The 14,484-nt window shown below is 46.9% G+C and overlaps 2 protein-coding genes across 3 annotated transcripts in view; one reads left to right on the top strand and one right to left on the bottom strand.

Moving 5' to 3' along the window:
* NR3C2 (nuclear receptor subfamily 3 group C member 2) overlaps positions 1 to 4,013 on the top strand; it is a 316,684-nt gene extending 312,671 nt beyond the window's left edge. Inside the window, exon 9 of one of the 2 annotated variants that reach the window (XM_011359400.1) lies at positions 1,262 to 4,013. In XM_011359400.1, the coding sequence (XP_011357702.1) occupies positions 1,262 to 1,417 (156 nt within the window). In that variant the 3' untranslated portion in view covers positions 1,418 to 4,013. The remainder of the gene's footprint in view (positions 1 to 1,261) is intronic. The other variant, XM_023530217.1, reaches the window with a different exon arrangement.
* A 6,742-nt stretch (positions 4,014 to 10,755) lies between these two features.
* Positions 10,756 to 14,484, bottom strand: part of ARHGAP10 (Rho GTPase activating protein 10) — a 270,546-nt gene continuing 266,817 nt past the window's right edge. The window contains exons 22-23 of the mRNA XM_011359402.2: positions 13,800 to 13,891; positions 10,756 to 11,502 (exon numbers count right to left, since the gene is read on the bottom strand). Of these exons, the coding sequence (XP_011357704.1) occupies positions 11,414 to 11,502; positions 13,800 to 13,891 (181 nt within the window). The 3' untranslated portion in view covers positions 10,756 to 11,413. The remainder of the gene's footprint in view (positions 11,503 to 13,799; positions 13,892 to 14,484) is intronic.

Here is a 14,484-nt window from a genome sequence, read left to right on the forward strand (position 1 = left end):
TTCAGTTCCAGGAGGATGAGAAAGGTCCTTGGGTCACAGAGTAGGGACAGGCAAGGAAACAAAGTTGTCCTTGATGCTTCCACTCGCTCTCTCAAAATCAGCCTGCAATACAAAGTGGATGAAGCAGATGAACACACCAAGAAAGTATAGCGTGCATACACACAATGGAATTCTTATTCAGCAATGAGAAAGAGACAACATAGATGGACCTTGACGGCATTATGCTAAGTCAGATGGAGAAAGGCAAATACTGTACGATCTCACTTACATGCAGAATCTTAAAAAGCTAAACTCAGAGGCACAGAGAGTAGAATGGAGATTATCAGGGCTTGGGGGAGATGTTGGTCAACTTCTAGTTGCTCTGGGGATCTAATGTGCAGCATGGTGATTATAGCAAATACTACTGTATTATATACTTGAAATGTGCCAAGTGAGAATATCTTAAGTAGTCTAACCACAAAAAAGAAATAGTAATTATATGAAGTGATAGAGGTGTTAGCTAATCATTTTGTAATATGTAAGTGTATCAACCCATTGTACACCTTAAACTTATACACTATTATATGCCAACTGTATGTATGTCAGTGAAGCCAAAGAAATTTCAAAAGAAAATGACTGAGAAGTCTGAGCCCTGTCCCCAGCTCAGGGCAGGAAGCCTGGGGGAGGAAGGACGGTGGCAGGATGAAGGCCAGGGGGCTGCCGGTGAAAGTGCTGGCTGCCCTCATGGTCACAGCTCCACTGGCATGGCCAAGCCAGGCCTAAAGTGGGCATGGCACCTGCCAGTTAAGGCACTCTGTCCTGCTGCTCACGGTCCTGGGTATCTGCCACGTGGGCCGTGGGCCTTGGGCCTCCACCCCTAGCCCACTTGTTTACAGCCTCAGGAAGGCCCATCACAAACATCCAGCATCAACACGCCTGCCACACCTAGTTCATACGTTTAGAAATAAGAATTTGATGAGAGCAATTCAGTGACCTGTTACTGTTCCCGAGTCACTGACATGTCTAATCCTCAACAGTACACAGCTCTCGGCTGCGTCTGTTTTGCATGAAAGGCATATTACATGCCAGGAGACATGACCTCCCTTCTGCCTCCCCCAGGACAGATGACTTTGCTAAATGAATCGGGCTGCTTCACTGACCTTGATTTCCTGGTTGGATTCCCAGCGTTGCTCTTTTGAGTTTATACAGAGTTATAACACAGAGTGGTCCAGGGACAGAAGTCAGGCCTTCATGTCACGTCCCCTCTTTGTCTGTGTTGCAGTTGGTGAGTGACTTGTTGGAATTTTGCTTCTATACCTTCCGAGAGTCCCAGGCTCTGAAAGTGGAGTTCCCCGCGATGCTGGTGGAGATCATCAGCGACCAGCTGCCAAAAGTGGAATCCGGGAACGCCAAGCCCCTTTACTTTCACAGGAAGTGACGGAGGACGTCCCACCAGAACTTTGCCTTAAGTGTCCCTGTGTTATTCCGTACCCTCGAAGGACCCAGGAAATCATATTTTTAACATGTGATGGTTGATTCACACTTATTTAGCAGTTTCTCAAGTTTAAAGTCATGTCAAGGGTTTGGAGCTGGGAAAGCAATTAGACGTGGATTTGGCAAGACCTGAACAGTCTAAAGTGTTCTTCCCTCTCCTGTCCCTAGCGCTTTAGAAACACGTTCCTCTGGATGAAAAGCCATATCTAGTCAATAACTCTCTGATTTTGATATTTTAACAGATGGAAGTTTTAACTATGCCATGTAGTTTCTGGTATTGTTCGCTTGTTTTAAAAGGGTTCAAGGACTAACGGACTTTTTAAAGCTTACCCTTGGTTTGCACATAAAACATATAGTCTATATGGGGCATTAATATTCTTTTGTTATTTAAAAAACACAAAAAAAGAAAAAAATCTATACAGATTCCTGTTGTGTAATAACAGAGCACGTGGCATAGCGCCCCCTCTGGCTCTTCCTTGCCCCCGTTCCTCAGCATCACTGGCATCCACGCCCTTTAGCGTCCATTTATTATTTAATTAGAATGGATAAGATGTTAAAACAAATGCCTTGGTTTCAATTTCTAGTATCTATTGTGTTGGCTTTACAAATAATTTTTTGCAGTCTTTTGCTGTGCTGTACATTACTGTATGTATAAATTGTGAAGGACCTGAATAAGGTATAAGGAACTTTTGTAAATGAGACACGTAAAAAACAAAAACAAACAAAAAAACAAAAAAAAACACAACTTCAGTGGTTAATAGGATGAATGGAAAAGTATTTTTGAAAGAATTCTATTTTGCTGGAGACTATTTAAGTACTATCTTTGTCTAAACAAGGTAAAAAAATTTTTTGTAAAGTGAAATGTTCTGCATGCCTAATGAACCGTTTACAGTGTGTTTAAGAAAGGGAAGCTGTGCCTTTTTTAGCTTCATATCTAATTTGCCATTTTACAGTCTCTGTTGTAAATAACCACACTTGAACCTCTTCGGTTGTCTTTAAGCCTTTCTACTTTTTCTGTACTTGCGTTTTGTCCTTGGTCTCCCGCGGGGGCTGTTCGTGGGACTTGAGCACGTGTCCTGGCTTCTCCTTCACCTGCTTCCAGCGGGGAACAACATGCTGTGGTGTCTACAGCTCCCTGAAGGTGTCACTTGACAACACAAGTGTGGGAGAAGGGCCTGGACGTGCACAGCTTTAGGAAAGCTGCCTCTTTCCCTTTTCCCTCAAGCAGCAGAATCAGCTCCAGGAGAACGAATGAGACTGTGGAAGCGCGAGGGCTCAGCAAGCACAGATTCTCCCCTCATTTTACAAAACAGAATTTTCTCCTTTGGGAAAAAAAAATTCCACACTCTCTGTATCTGTAAAAGGTGACACGTTCACGTCTGGTCTTGGAAAGGGGTTCTGCACTCCTGGAACTGGTCATGGGGACACGCAGGTCTTGGCAGGGTGCAGCGGGAAGATGCACGCTCGCACAGTTCCATCAGAATGGCGTGGAGACCGCACGACCTTTAGAGAGGGTTTTAGATTTTTAAAAGGTAGGTTTTAACAACAAATTTTATACATAAAACTGTTTTGGAGAAAAAAAAAAAAAAACCAACTACAGACATATAAGCAAGACAGTGGCACTAAAATTTGTAATTCATTAATCTGTTTGACACTGCAATTTATGGCTTTTCTCTTGCCCCAAATCACGAACATACATCTCTTTGGGGAAACTTAACAGTTCGATTGCACTAAATAAAACTACTTCGAATAGAGGCCAAATTAATCTTTTAAAAGTGATAATAATCATCAGGTACTCAGTGAAATTCTATTTTTTCCGAAACCTAAAAGCTGTAGCTGGAGAAGCCCAAGGCCAAGAGAAGGCAGCGTCGGAGCCACACTTTTCTCCAGGGTTCACCATGCAGGCAACATTACCTTGTCTTTCCAAAGACACCTGCCTTATGCAAGGGGAAACCTGTGAAAGCTGTACTCAGAGGGAGGAGTTTTTCTTATCTAATTTGCAATTTCAAGAATTTAATTTGTAGGCAGATCTGTAAACACAGCCAACTTACTTACATGCACAGCAATATGAAAGCCACACTTGGAAGGTGATAAATACACAGCATGCAGACTGGGAGTGTCTAGAAAGGAAATGGCTGACAAGAGCAGCTTTTAGCTCAGACTTACTTTATATGAAATCAGAATTTCGATGTAACCAGGTCTGCGATAGAGACGGTCTGCATCAGCTTTTTGTATTAACAAAGTTACTGGCTCTTTGTGTGTCTCTGGGTAACTTTGCTTGATTAAACAGCAAAGCCATATTCTAAATTCACTGTTGAATGCCTGTCCCAGTCCAAATTGTCTGTCGGCTCTTATTTTTGTACCATATTGCTCTTAAAAATCTTGGTTTGGTACAATTCATAATTCACCAGAACTTCTTCATATAATTAAAAAACACATTAAATTAGTTTAAAATGAAGCAATTTATATCTTTATGCAAAAACATGTCTGTCTTTGCAAAGGACTGTAAGCAGATTACAATAAATCCTTTACTTTAATCACCTGTTGTTTTGGAGACAGTTCATTTGAAGGTCTAAAGAAACACCTGGGTTTTGTGCCCTTCTAAATCTTGATTATATATGCTTTTGCCTACATCCAAGATGGAGTAAGTTTTTTTCCCCTATGTTAGAAAGAGCCCTGTGTTAGTCATGTATCAATTATATTCTTTAGGGACTGATTAGATGCCTTCTTTCTTACTACTAATATTTGGTCCACCAAAATATCCTATAAAAGTTTAATGATAATAACTGTTACCATGTTGCTGCTAAACACTATTAATACATTGCCTCAGTTATATTCACAACCATATGAAAGCTTGTTCATTTTACAGACTTTGACACTCACATTGAGTAGACCAGATGCCTTGTCTGACTCCAGATTTCTTCTCCATGCCATCCTGTCTCATTCTCCATCCCCAGTCGTCTTGGGTTGTCAAGGGATTCAGCTCCCTACTGGTCATGATGCTTCTTATATTCCTTACAGGCTACTCTCCTTGATTCTATTCATGTGAACCACAAAAGAGCAGTACGCAATTATCAAATCATTTTAAAATTAGAAAACATTTTTTTTTTTCCCCACAAGATAAATTCAAGTACAGTCACGCAGCACTTACTGACAAGGATGCATTCTGAGAAATGCATCAGTAGGCAATTTCGTCGCTGTGCGAGTACCATCGAGTGCATGTATACAAATCCAGATGGTGTAGCCTGTTGCTCGTGGGTTACGAACCAGCACAGCACGTGACTGTTCTAAATACTGTAGACAACTGTAATACAATGTTAAGTGTTTGTGTATCTAAACCTGTCTAAACATAGAAAAGGTGCAATAAAAATACAGTATAAAAGATTTTTTTAAAAATAGCACACCCTTATGGGCCAGTTACCATGAATGGAGCTTGCAAGACTAGAAGTTGCTCTGGGTGAGTGGTGAGTGAATGTGAAGGCCTGGGCCATTACTATACACTAGTATAGACTTTATAAACACTGTACACTTAGGCCACATTCAATTTATAAAACAACATGAGATTAAATCAAGCACAAGAGAAAATGATGCAATCAAGAGACACGGGAAACACGAGATGTGTATGGCTGCTGCTGGCGTAAGATGGCAGCACATTGTTTTACAACAAACTTTTTATAAGCAGAAGGAATACACTCTAAAATGATGACAAAAACAATAGTAAATACATAAACCAGTAACAGCATTCATTTACCAAGTATTAGGTACTGTACATAATTATAAGTGCTCTTTTAAACTACTGACAGCTATGTTTATGCCAGCATCTCCACAAACACATGAGCAACGCATTACACAATGATGTTATGATGGCTACGATGCCACTACGTGACAGGAATTTTCAGCTCCATCATAATCTCACAGACCACCATCCCTTATGCAGTTCATTGTTCACCGAACATTCGTTATACAGTGCACAACTCTACATTTTTAATGCATCATTTAACTTGTGATCTTCAAACCTCTTGCTTTCAGAAAAAGTCTATTTGAGAGTTAAATTCAACCACACTTAAACACAATAGATATATTTCTGGAACACCACATAGTCATTAAGCAGCACAAGGAAAAAAAAAATAAAAGACTAGAGTTGTATGCGCAAATTTGTTTGTAAAGCATCTATAAATGAAGGTAATTTTATATCTTAAAATGTACGGAATTTGACCTATCAGGGAGCAGGGCTTTTCACAGGAGACCCTAACTCTAAACAAAAGCCATCGTGGGCTGTGAGCCCTCAGAGGCTAGCAGGAGGCCACACCAATCAGCACCCTTGATTAAAGTGGGTGCCCTTTCTGAACAGAGCAGGCTCAGTCTTAGTTCAAGTGTGACCATATTTCTAAGAATTTCTAAAAGTGCTCTCAGGCCCAAAGAATCCAGCTGCACACTTAGAAATCAACTAAGAACTAAGTTTCTGTCACCGAGATGGCCAGCTACTATATGCCACAGCAGTAGAAATTATGCATTGTGATGCATATATAGTTAGGGGTTGGTTTGCTTCTTTATGTTGAATGCCCTCAGGCAAATAAAAAATGTCCCTTTATATTAAAGTCAGCTCTAACATATTTACTGATAAACTGCAAGTGTACACAGACTAAAATGATTGATTATAAGTATTTGACACTTTAATTTCAAGTCATGTGATTGCTAGTGCAGCACTTTTCTTGGAAATAAAACAGTAGCTTCTCAAATAACACTGGTTAAGATTAGGATATGATCTTAATAATCAGTATGGACCAAGACCATATCGAAAGCAAAGTGAGTGATGGGGTACACGATGGGGAACAGAATAGCAGGTGGTTAGCTGCGACCCCCACCAAAACTTAGTGACTTAAATCAACCACCATTTAGTATTTCTCATGAGTTTATGAACTGGCTAGAAGGGTTCTGTGATCTGGGCCAGGCTAGGATGAGTCAGGTTTATTCATGCATCTGTGGTCAGCCAGTAGCCGAATGGTCTAGGATGGTTTTGCTCCATGAGGCCTCTCATTCTCCAGGGGGCTTCCCTGAGCATATTTTCATAGTAGAGGCAATGCTAAGCCAGACAGTGGAAAGACAGAACACTTTTCAAGCCTCTGACTGCATCGAGCTTGCTCCTGTCCCACTGGCCAAAGAAACTTTGAGGTCAAGCCTGAAGTCAGCATCAGAGGGCTCCACAAAAAGAGGGCATGGGTCAGGGAGGGGTGAAATTTGGGATCATTAAGTCAATCTACTACTGGCAATTACTCTGATATTTTTTTCATAGAATTTACATTGCCAAGATAGTGGTAAGTTTTCAAGGTCTAAAACACCCATTTCTTTGGATCCCCGTGCCCTAGGCCAGCCTGTCTAAGAGGGCCATGGCTCCTGTGAAACTGGTGTGGGCTTGCTTGGCTCCTCCCTCTCTCTAAGTTGCCCCACCTACAGCGTTTCCTCAGTGGCTAACCCCACTGAGCAAGGAGAAATCCAGATGCAGACACATGGCACTGAGCTGCCTCAATGAATCCCATGCCTTTCCTGCCCAAGTCCAAAGTATAGGTCCCCTGTTGGGCCAAAAGCAGAAGTATGCTTTCCAATCAAGCTGACCTTCTGATTGGAGAGAATTCTCCAAAGTATTCTTCCAAACAGTAGACTTAACCTGACATTAAAGCACGGGGACAATGTGCCGGATTACACACATGGGGCAGTAAGAAATTACTGCCCAGACCAGTCAAGGGAAGAAGAGTGCTGACGAGCATCTGAGGAGACATGTGCAGAGCTAAGAGCAGGAAAGCTGCTTGCGGATGCTCTCCTGGAGTGAGAGGGAGCAAAGCCACGAGGCTCAGGAAGATTCAAAGACATGGAGAACATCTGGCTGAGGAAGGAGTCACCAAGACAACTGCCTTTGAGAGACTTGACGGGAGGTGAGAAGGGGCCCAGCATGAGGCGAACGGGGAACAAGACAAGGCCAATGTTAGAAAGTCAGAGTGTGCCCCTAGGAAAGGCAGGGCGGAGAGAACAAGCAAGGAATGGCCTGTGGAGGACACTGGGGAGAAGCAGGGGATGGCTAGGAGATGAGAAGGGGGACGGACTAACCCCCACAGCCACTGCTGTCACCTGTCGGCTGCCTTCTCCCATCTTCTCCATTTGCTTAACCGTACTTCCTGCCCCGCACGCTTCAGGCACCTCTCATTCATTATCAGTTGTCACAACGTCCCCATGAGGTTGGTACCGCTCTCTCCACTTCATAGAAGGAGACTGAAGCATAAAGAGGTCACATTAACAAGCTCAGTGTCACTAAGGTACAAAATAGTGAAAACAAGACTTCAGAATAGGATGCTGTTAACTCGAAACATACTTTTAGCCACTGTATTAGCTTCCTGGGGCTGCTGTGACAAGGTACCACAAACTCGGTGGCTTAAACGACAGGGATTTATTGGCTCACAGTTCTGGAGGCTGGAAGTCTTGAGATCGGGATGTCTGCAGGGCGGGTTCCTTCCGCGGTCCGTGAGGAAAGGGTCTGCTCCCGGCCTGTCTCCCTGGCTTGTATGTGGCCGTCTTCTCCCCATGTCTCTTCAAATCGTCTTCCCTCTGCGCGTGTCTGCGACTGTCTCAGTGTCTAAATCCCCCATTTTTATGAGGATACTGGTCATACTGGATTACAGACCTCATCTTAACTAATCACATCTGCAATAATACTATTTCCAAATAAGGTCACGATCTGAGATACTGGGGTTAGGGCTTCAACATATAAATTTTGTGTTTTGGGTGGGGTGAGGTTAACATTCAACCCATAACAGCCATTATCCCCTCCTGGCACTCAGAGGCAAGACGGTGCAGCAGAAAAAACGTGAGTAGCCTACTGAACCGGAACAAAGCTCTTTACTCTTGAGTGCCTCCATTTTCTCATCTATAAAATGGGGTCATTTCTCCCGGCTCATTTAGTCACCCTAAAGAAAGAACGAGCTAAATATATCCACCGCAGGCACAGACGATCAATCCACGGCTTGCCCTGCCCCTGCCCTCCACTGCAGATGCCCCCACTGCCGCACAGGAAGGGAGCGCAGCTCCCACAGGACTTGGGCTCTGTTCCCACCCGGCGTCTCCTTTATAGGCCCTTGGGTGACCCCATCCGATGCAGGCCCCACAGCCCCGCTGGAAACAGAAAGCACAAAGTCTGAGTCCCCTCTTTTGCCCCAAGCCCCCGCTGTGCCTCTGAATGAACACGGGCTGCAGATGTGATGTGCTCCAAGCAGCTGCAGCTGGGGCTCGACCTGGGGGCCGAGGGGCCAGAGCCCGAGTGAGGCGCGGCCACTGCTCATGGCTCAGCAACACGGATGCACTGAAAACAGACCACAGTGCGCCCCACTTTTCTTCAGGGAAATGAACATGATTTGCCAAAGAAAGAAAACACCTCACGATCCCATTACTGAATTCACTCTGGCCCAGGCCAAGGCCAGGGAGAGGCTCTCTGCCTGGAGACCCTGGCAAGCCAGGCCACACAGTCCTATTGACAGAAAAATGACACCCCTAGTGCTACCCTCTTCTTCACCAAATAACCCCAGGAGGGGTCTGCAGGGCTTGGGGCTGTGAGAACCGTGCCATCGTTTTTCTAAGGCTTCATCACCACCATCCTACAGAACGCAAATGGCCCCGGCAACAAAGACCAAGCGACAATCACAGGAGTCTCAGGGACAAGCAGTTCCCATTAGCTGAGCATGTACTACATCCTGGACATGTATTTGTATTAGTCATTTCGACCCAAACCTCTGGGTATCACATTCTTTTTAGGAGGCAGGAACAGAATCATAGGATCACAGACGCGATTTAACTTCCCCCAACCACACAGGTAGCCAGACTGAGTGGCGGCTTACCTGACCCGGTAAGTAGTGGTAAATGAACTTCGGGGTAACAGCAGGTGGGGTCCACCGCACTGTGAATGATGGAAACTTCCCTCGAGCCGACAAAGCAATCGAGTCCTGGTGCAGGGGGCCTTCTCTGCGTCATGCCCTGTGGGGACGCACCGATCAGGATACTGCCAGGAACTTGGTCCCTGTGCTGTCCTGAGCCCGCTACGGCTGCTCACAGGTTTGTACTTCTCTGCAGAGGCCTTTCTTAAAGAGAGGCTCACCAGTAACCTCTTCTGACAAGCCACGTTTCCCTCCTGCATCCCTATGCAGTGGGCAAGGCCAGGAAATGACAACTCAGAACACAGGACACTGGGGTTGGGCCCCCACCCCCTGGCCACGCTGGCCCACAGCACAGGCTGGCTGTGGCCACGTGGCCCTGGCTGCCTCGGCACTCCCCCTTCTCCCCACTGGGCCCACAGTTCAGGATTTTAAGTTACATTATACTAGGATTGTCCCTATTTTTATATACAATATGGTTACTTTTCAACAGGCCTATTTCCCCCTGTACATACCTGACCCCAAACTTGATACCCTACATGGTTCAGGTAAAGGTGACTTCAAACCTGATAACCAGTAAGCTCCTGAATCAACTCGTCAGGGGAAGAGGCGACACACACATCCTCCTGTGACTAATTCTTTGGAGAGTAGTCTGACAGGAACTTCCTGTGGGGAAAAAGAACACACTAAGCCCCAGAACAGGCCCTGGAGCAGGGCTGGCTGTGGAATCCTGGGGTCCCTAAAAAGGAGCTCCACATCCCAAGGACTCCGGATCAGGGACAAACGGAAAGGAAAGTGTCCTCTGCCCCCAGAGGTTGGCTGAGCCCAAGCCTGAGGTCGGAGGCGGAGAAGGGTGAAGGAACATCGCAGCGGGCCCGCCCACAGCTGGGGTGCCAGCACAAGCAGGGGCATGGCTGAGGCTCCTCCAGGAACCGTCTGAGTGCCTGATCTGTTTCCGTGAAGCCCAGCTTGAAACCATGGAGAGATGAGCGCTCAGGCCTGCAAACCGAGGGAGGGCTGTGTGCAGACAGAGCTGTGCAGCCCAGCTGGTCCGGAGGGCTGGCCTCCACGGGTCTGCTGCAGCCCATGCTCAGGCCGCTGGGGGCAAGGCCCAGCCTCGATCCCAGTCCGGTCACACGGGCGTGGGGAAATGCCTGTTCACGTAGCTGGAGGAAGCCCTCTAGGATGTCACACGTCGGGGAGGACCACTGCCCCCAGGAACACGCCCTGCTGTAGATAAACAAGGCTCCTTGCGAATAAATTCTACCTGGGAGTGTGTGTGCCAACGTCAGAGGAAAATGAATTCCCATCCACTGGCCGGCAAAACATAAAACATTACAGAGGGAACGAATTCTACCATCTTCTCCACTTTATGACACACAGCAAATAGTAAATTATACTTTATTTCACTTACAGAGACCTTGGGGCAAAAGGGTGGTGTCTGGGAAATAGAACAGGTGAGAAACACCGAGAAGCCTGTTATAAATATGCTGGTGTTTTCAACTTAATGTGAGCGTGGGGTCCGAGGGTGGCATCTAGCAAGGAGCCCCCACCTCTGTGCTGCCCTCTCGGTTTAGTCCAGGGGACTCCCCTGGCCGGCAGCCCCTCCTACCACGTCCGCCGGCGCCAACCAGGGCCACGAGCCACCCTGCAGACACAAGTACAGGTCCCTTTGAAGCCTCAGCAGCAGGTTGTGGGGAGGTGTCCGGTGCGTGCTGGCCAGCGGGGTAGGTTAGGATGGCAGAAGCCCCCTCCCCCCGACTCTGCAGAATGGGTAACTAAAAACCACGTGTCCCGAGGCTTGACGAATGAAAAGTCCACTCTTAATCCTGACATTCTCCCGCTCCACATCTACACAGTGCTGTGCAGTGTGTCCCCCCCTCCCCATCCCTGGAGTGCCAATCTGGGATCTGTGATTCCCGCGTGTCCAGGTGGCTGTGGGGTCCACTCAGGAGGAAGACAGCGGCTTCCCATCCCCAGGCCGGTCCTGGGGTTACAGGTCCCTCTGGGGCCCTCACAGGCCAGTGCTAGAGCAGCTTGACGTAATTCTGTGGAATCAGCCCCCTCTTGCCATTCAGAGTCCCTTCTAGCCAGCCAGGTTCCCTCGAGGTTTGCACTGAAAAGGAAAGGAAATCACTTTTTACCAAAATGCCCCCAAGTACTTGCTCCCTGTGCATTTACTGTACCACGATGGATCATAAAGGCTCAACCAACAGAAGGTGGGGCCACAGTGTGCCAAGAGAGGCTCCACAGCCAGCAATATCCTCCACCTGCAGGTGTCTCTGCTGGACAGCCCACCTTCCACGGCCCAGAATGCCATCTTGACACAACATCGATCTTGTGGACATCCTTCAAGGTCAGGATGGAGAATGCGATGCACAGAGAATTTAAGAAACTGGTCCGGAGTCACACGGAAAGTGGAAAAGCCAAGAACTGATCTAAGAAAAAATAACTCCAGAGCTGACAATCCACAGCTACCTGCGATCACACTGAGACTGCTGTGTGTGCGCATGCGTGTGTATGTGCGTCTGTGCACACGGCTTTGGGTGTGTGTATATGTGTGTATGTGCGTACGGCCTTGGGTGTGTGTGTATGTGCATACATGTGTGTGTGAAGAGACACGCATTCAGTTTTTTAGGAGAACTCCTGCAAGTCACGCCTAGGGACTTCAGAGGTGGAGGACTTCAGTCTCCAGTGTCAGATGGCTACCAGCCTTCTCCCTATTATCCACGCTGGCAGAACTGAATCTGGTTGAGGACCCGAACCTCATCTACACATCTGTGGGCCCAGAGGAAGCATCCCTGTACCCAGTGTGGTCCTGAATGATAGGTTCAGGGTGAGCACAGGGCTCCATTCTAGCTATCGAGATGCGAGGGCAGGTAAACCAGTAAAGAAGATCTCGAGAACTTTTCTGAGTCTTTAAAAAAAAAAAAAAAAGACACAAAGATGAGGCACCCCCCCTCTGCTGGGGCTGAGTGTGGCCGCTCCACAAGGAACACCAACCCGATGCCCCTGCCCACAGCTGAGCACGGTCCAGCCGAGGTGGGAATACTGTGGTCTTTGAGAATGTGAGTTAACTAACCCCGGAACTCCCTGCCTCCAGTTTTTACTGTGTGAGCTAATCCATTTTCATGACTGATTTAGCCAGTTGTGTCGGTTTTTGTTACTGCAGCTAAAGGCATCCTAACAGGTACACCTGTTGCCAGAGTTACTATCTCACAAACGATACCGTGTTAGGGATTTCAGAGGCTCCCAACGGACTGTACAATGCGAAAATTCATCCTTTCTCCAACGGCTGGGTTTCTGTGCTACCATCTCAGCCTTCCCTTCTGCCAACTATGTCGCCATGCTCTCCGCCCAAAACTGCGTGCAAGTTACGGTGGCAGGGACGATCTCGCTCCTACTCAAAGAACAAAATTTCTCCACAAAGTATAATTCTGTCATATGTGCGTTTTGTTGTTGTTTGTTTTCTGACGCTGTCAGGAGTCCCTGGCTCTCAAGAGCACATATCGCACAAATATAGAAATCTCTTCTAAATGAGGCAACTTGCTTTCTAAAAAAACAATCACCCGCAAATGCGGCATTACTGACAACATACCACTATGCATTGTGTTGATAGATTCCATATATTCCAAACATTCTGGCTAATCAGCCATTCCAATCCAAGCATCTAAGGTTCTCACTGCTCCCCCAGAACTGTTTTGGGCAGCTCCACCCACACACAACATCACTGTTTCCACAGCAACCAACGAATTTCATAATGAGCAGGACTGGAGAAGAAAGAAATCGAGAGCCGGGGTGCAGGGAGCGTGGGGGGGAAAGACATACACTCAACCATAGGAAGAATTTGTGAAATATTATGCTGGGCTTAGCTCCTAAATGCTTGTGTGTGAATATTAAACACTCAAATTTCACATCCTTGTTTCAGTGTGCAAAGTCAATACTCGTTATCTAGAGATTTGCACACTACTCAAATCAGCAAAAATCACGTAGGGCACAGGAATAGTGAGGGAATTATAAACCGAAATTTTTCGATAACGGCACTCTTTTATAACTTAGATTTGGCAAACCTGAAGCATTTGGGAGGCTTCCTTGGGACTCTGGGAGAGGAAAACCAAGGATGCGAATCAGAAATATTTCTTAACTCCAAATGTCACGAGCTTCTTTACATCAGGAGAAAGATACCCTGAATGAAGACCCGCAAGAGTTAGAAAGGCTGGAAAACAGCCACGATTAAAGCAGAGGCACAGCCTCTTGGCATCCAGTTCCGGAAAAGACAAATGGGCCAACTCTCTCCTGCCCAAAGCGTCAGGCACAGACTTGTGACCCTGACAACCCTGCAGCCAGCGACGGGTTGTAGACATTTTGGGGTGACAGACTACGTCCTACCACAAAGCTCCCACAAACACTTACCATCCTCAAAAATTGCTCCTATTTCAAAAGATAACTCGGAGCTGTGCTCGGCTTCACACGGGTACACGGCCCGAGCCTTCCGGCTGACGACGCTGAGAAGGAACACAAAAGACACGCAGTAAAACGGGGAGGAACCGGGAGAGAGTGGCCTCACCTTCCCTTCATCGCTCATCTCCCACATCTCGTTTACTCGCCTTCCACAAAAGAAATCAGCAGAGAAGTGAACATCGGGCAAAAGGACAGTCCTCGGGTTTCAAATTCAAATCTTTCGTTAGGGAGCCTCTCTGAGTAGCTTTCGCTGAACCTCTTCACCTACTTCTCTCTGCCCGGAGGGATGCCCCTTCCCATGGCTCATCGACATTGGAGCCACGGGAAGGGTTTACTTGCTAAGCTCTTGGTTGATCTATTAGGAGTGACACCGGTGTCTTGGGACAGAGCAGGTCAGTGGAAGACCGGCTCGCACACACTCGGTGGCTCCAGCAGTGCACCGTGGGCACGGGGCTGTCGGAACTGACGGTCCTCACGCCATTCTGGAAAAGGGCTTGCTGTTCTCACAGGGGTCTTCTTTACTTAGACCCCTCACTCCTGCCCCCAAAGCCATCTCAGGCTCAGCTTCTTACCACCTGTCAAAACGTCCTAGGTGTCCTTGTGAGGAAAGAGTATCCTGGGGAAGGACAGAAACCGC

The sequence above is a fragment of the Pteropus vampyrus genome, unplaced genomic scaffold (assembly GCF_000151845.1).
Source record: "Pteropus vampyrus isolate Shadow unplaced genomic scaffold, Pvam_2.0 Scaffold47, whole genome shotgun sequence".
Lineage (NCBI taxonomy): Eukaryota > Metazoa > Chordata > Mammalia > Chiroptera > Pteropodidae > Pteropus > Pteropus vampyrus.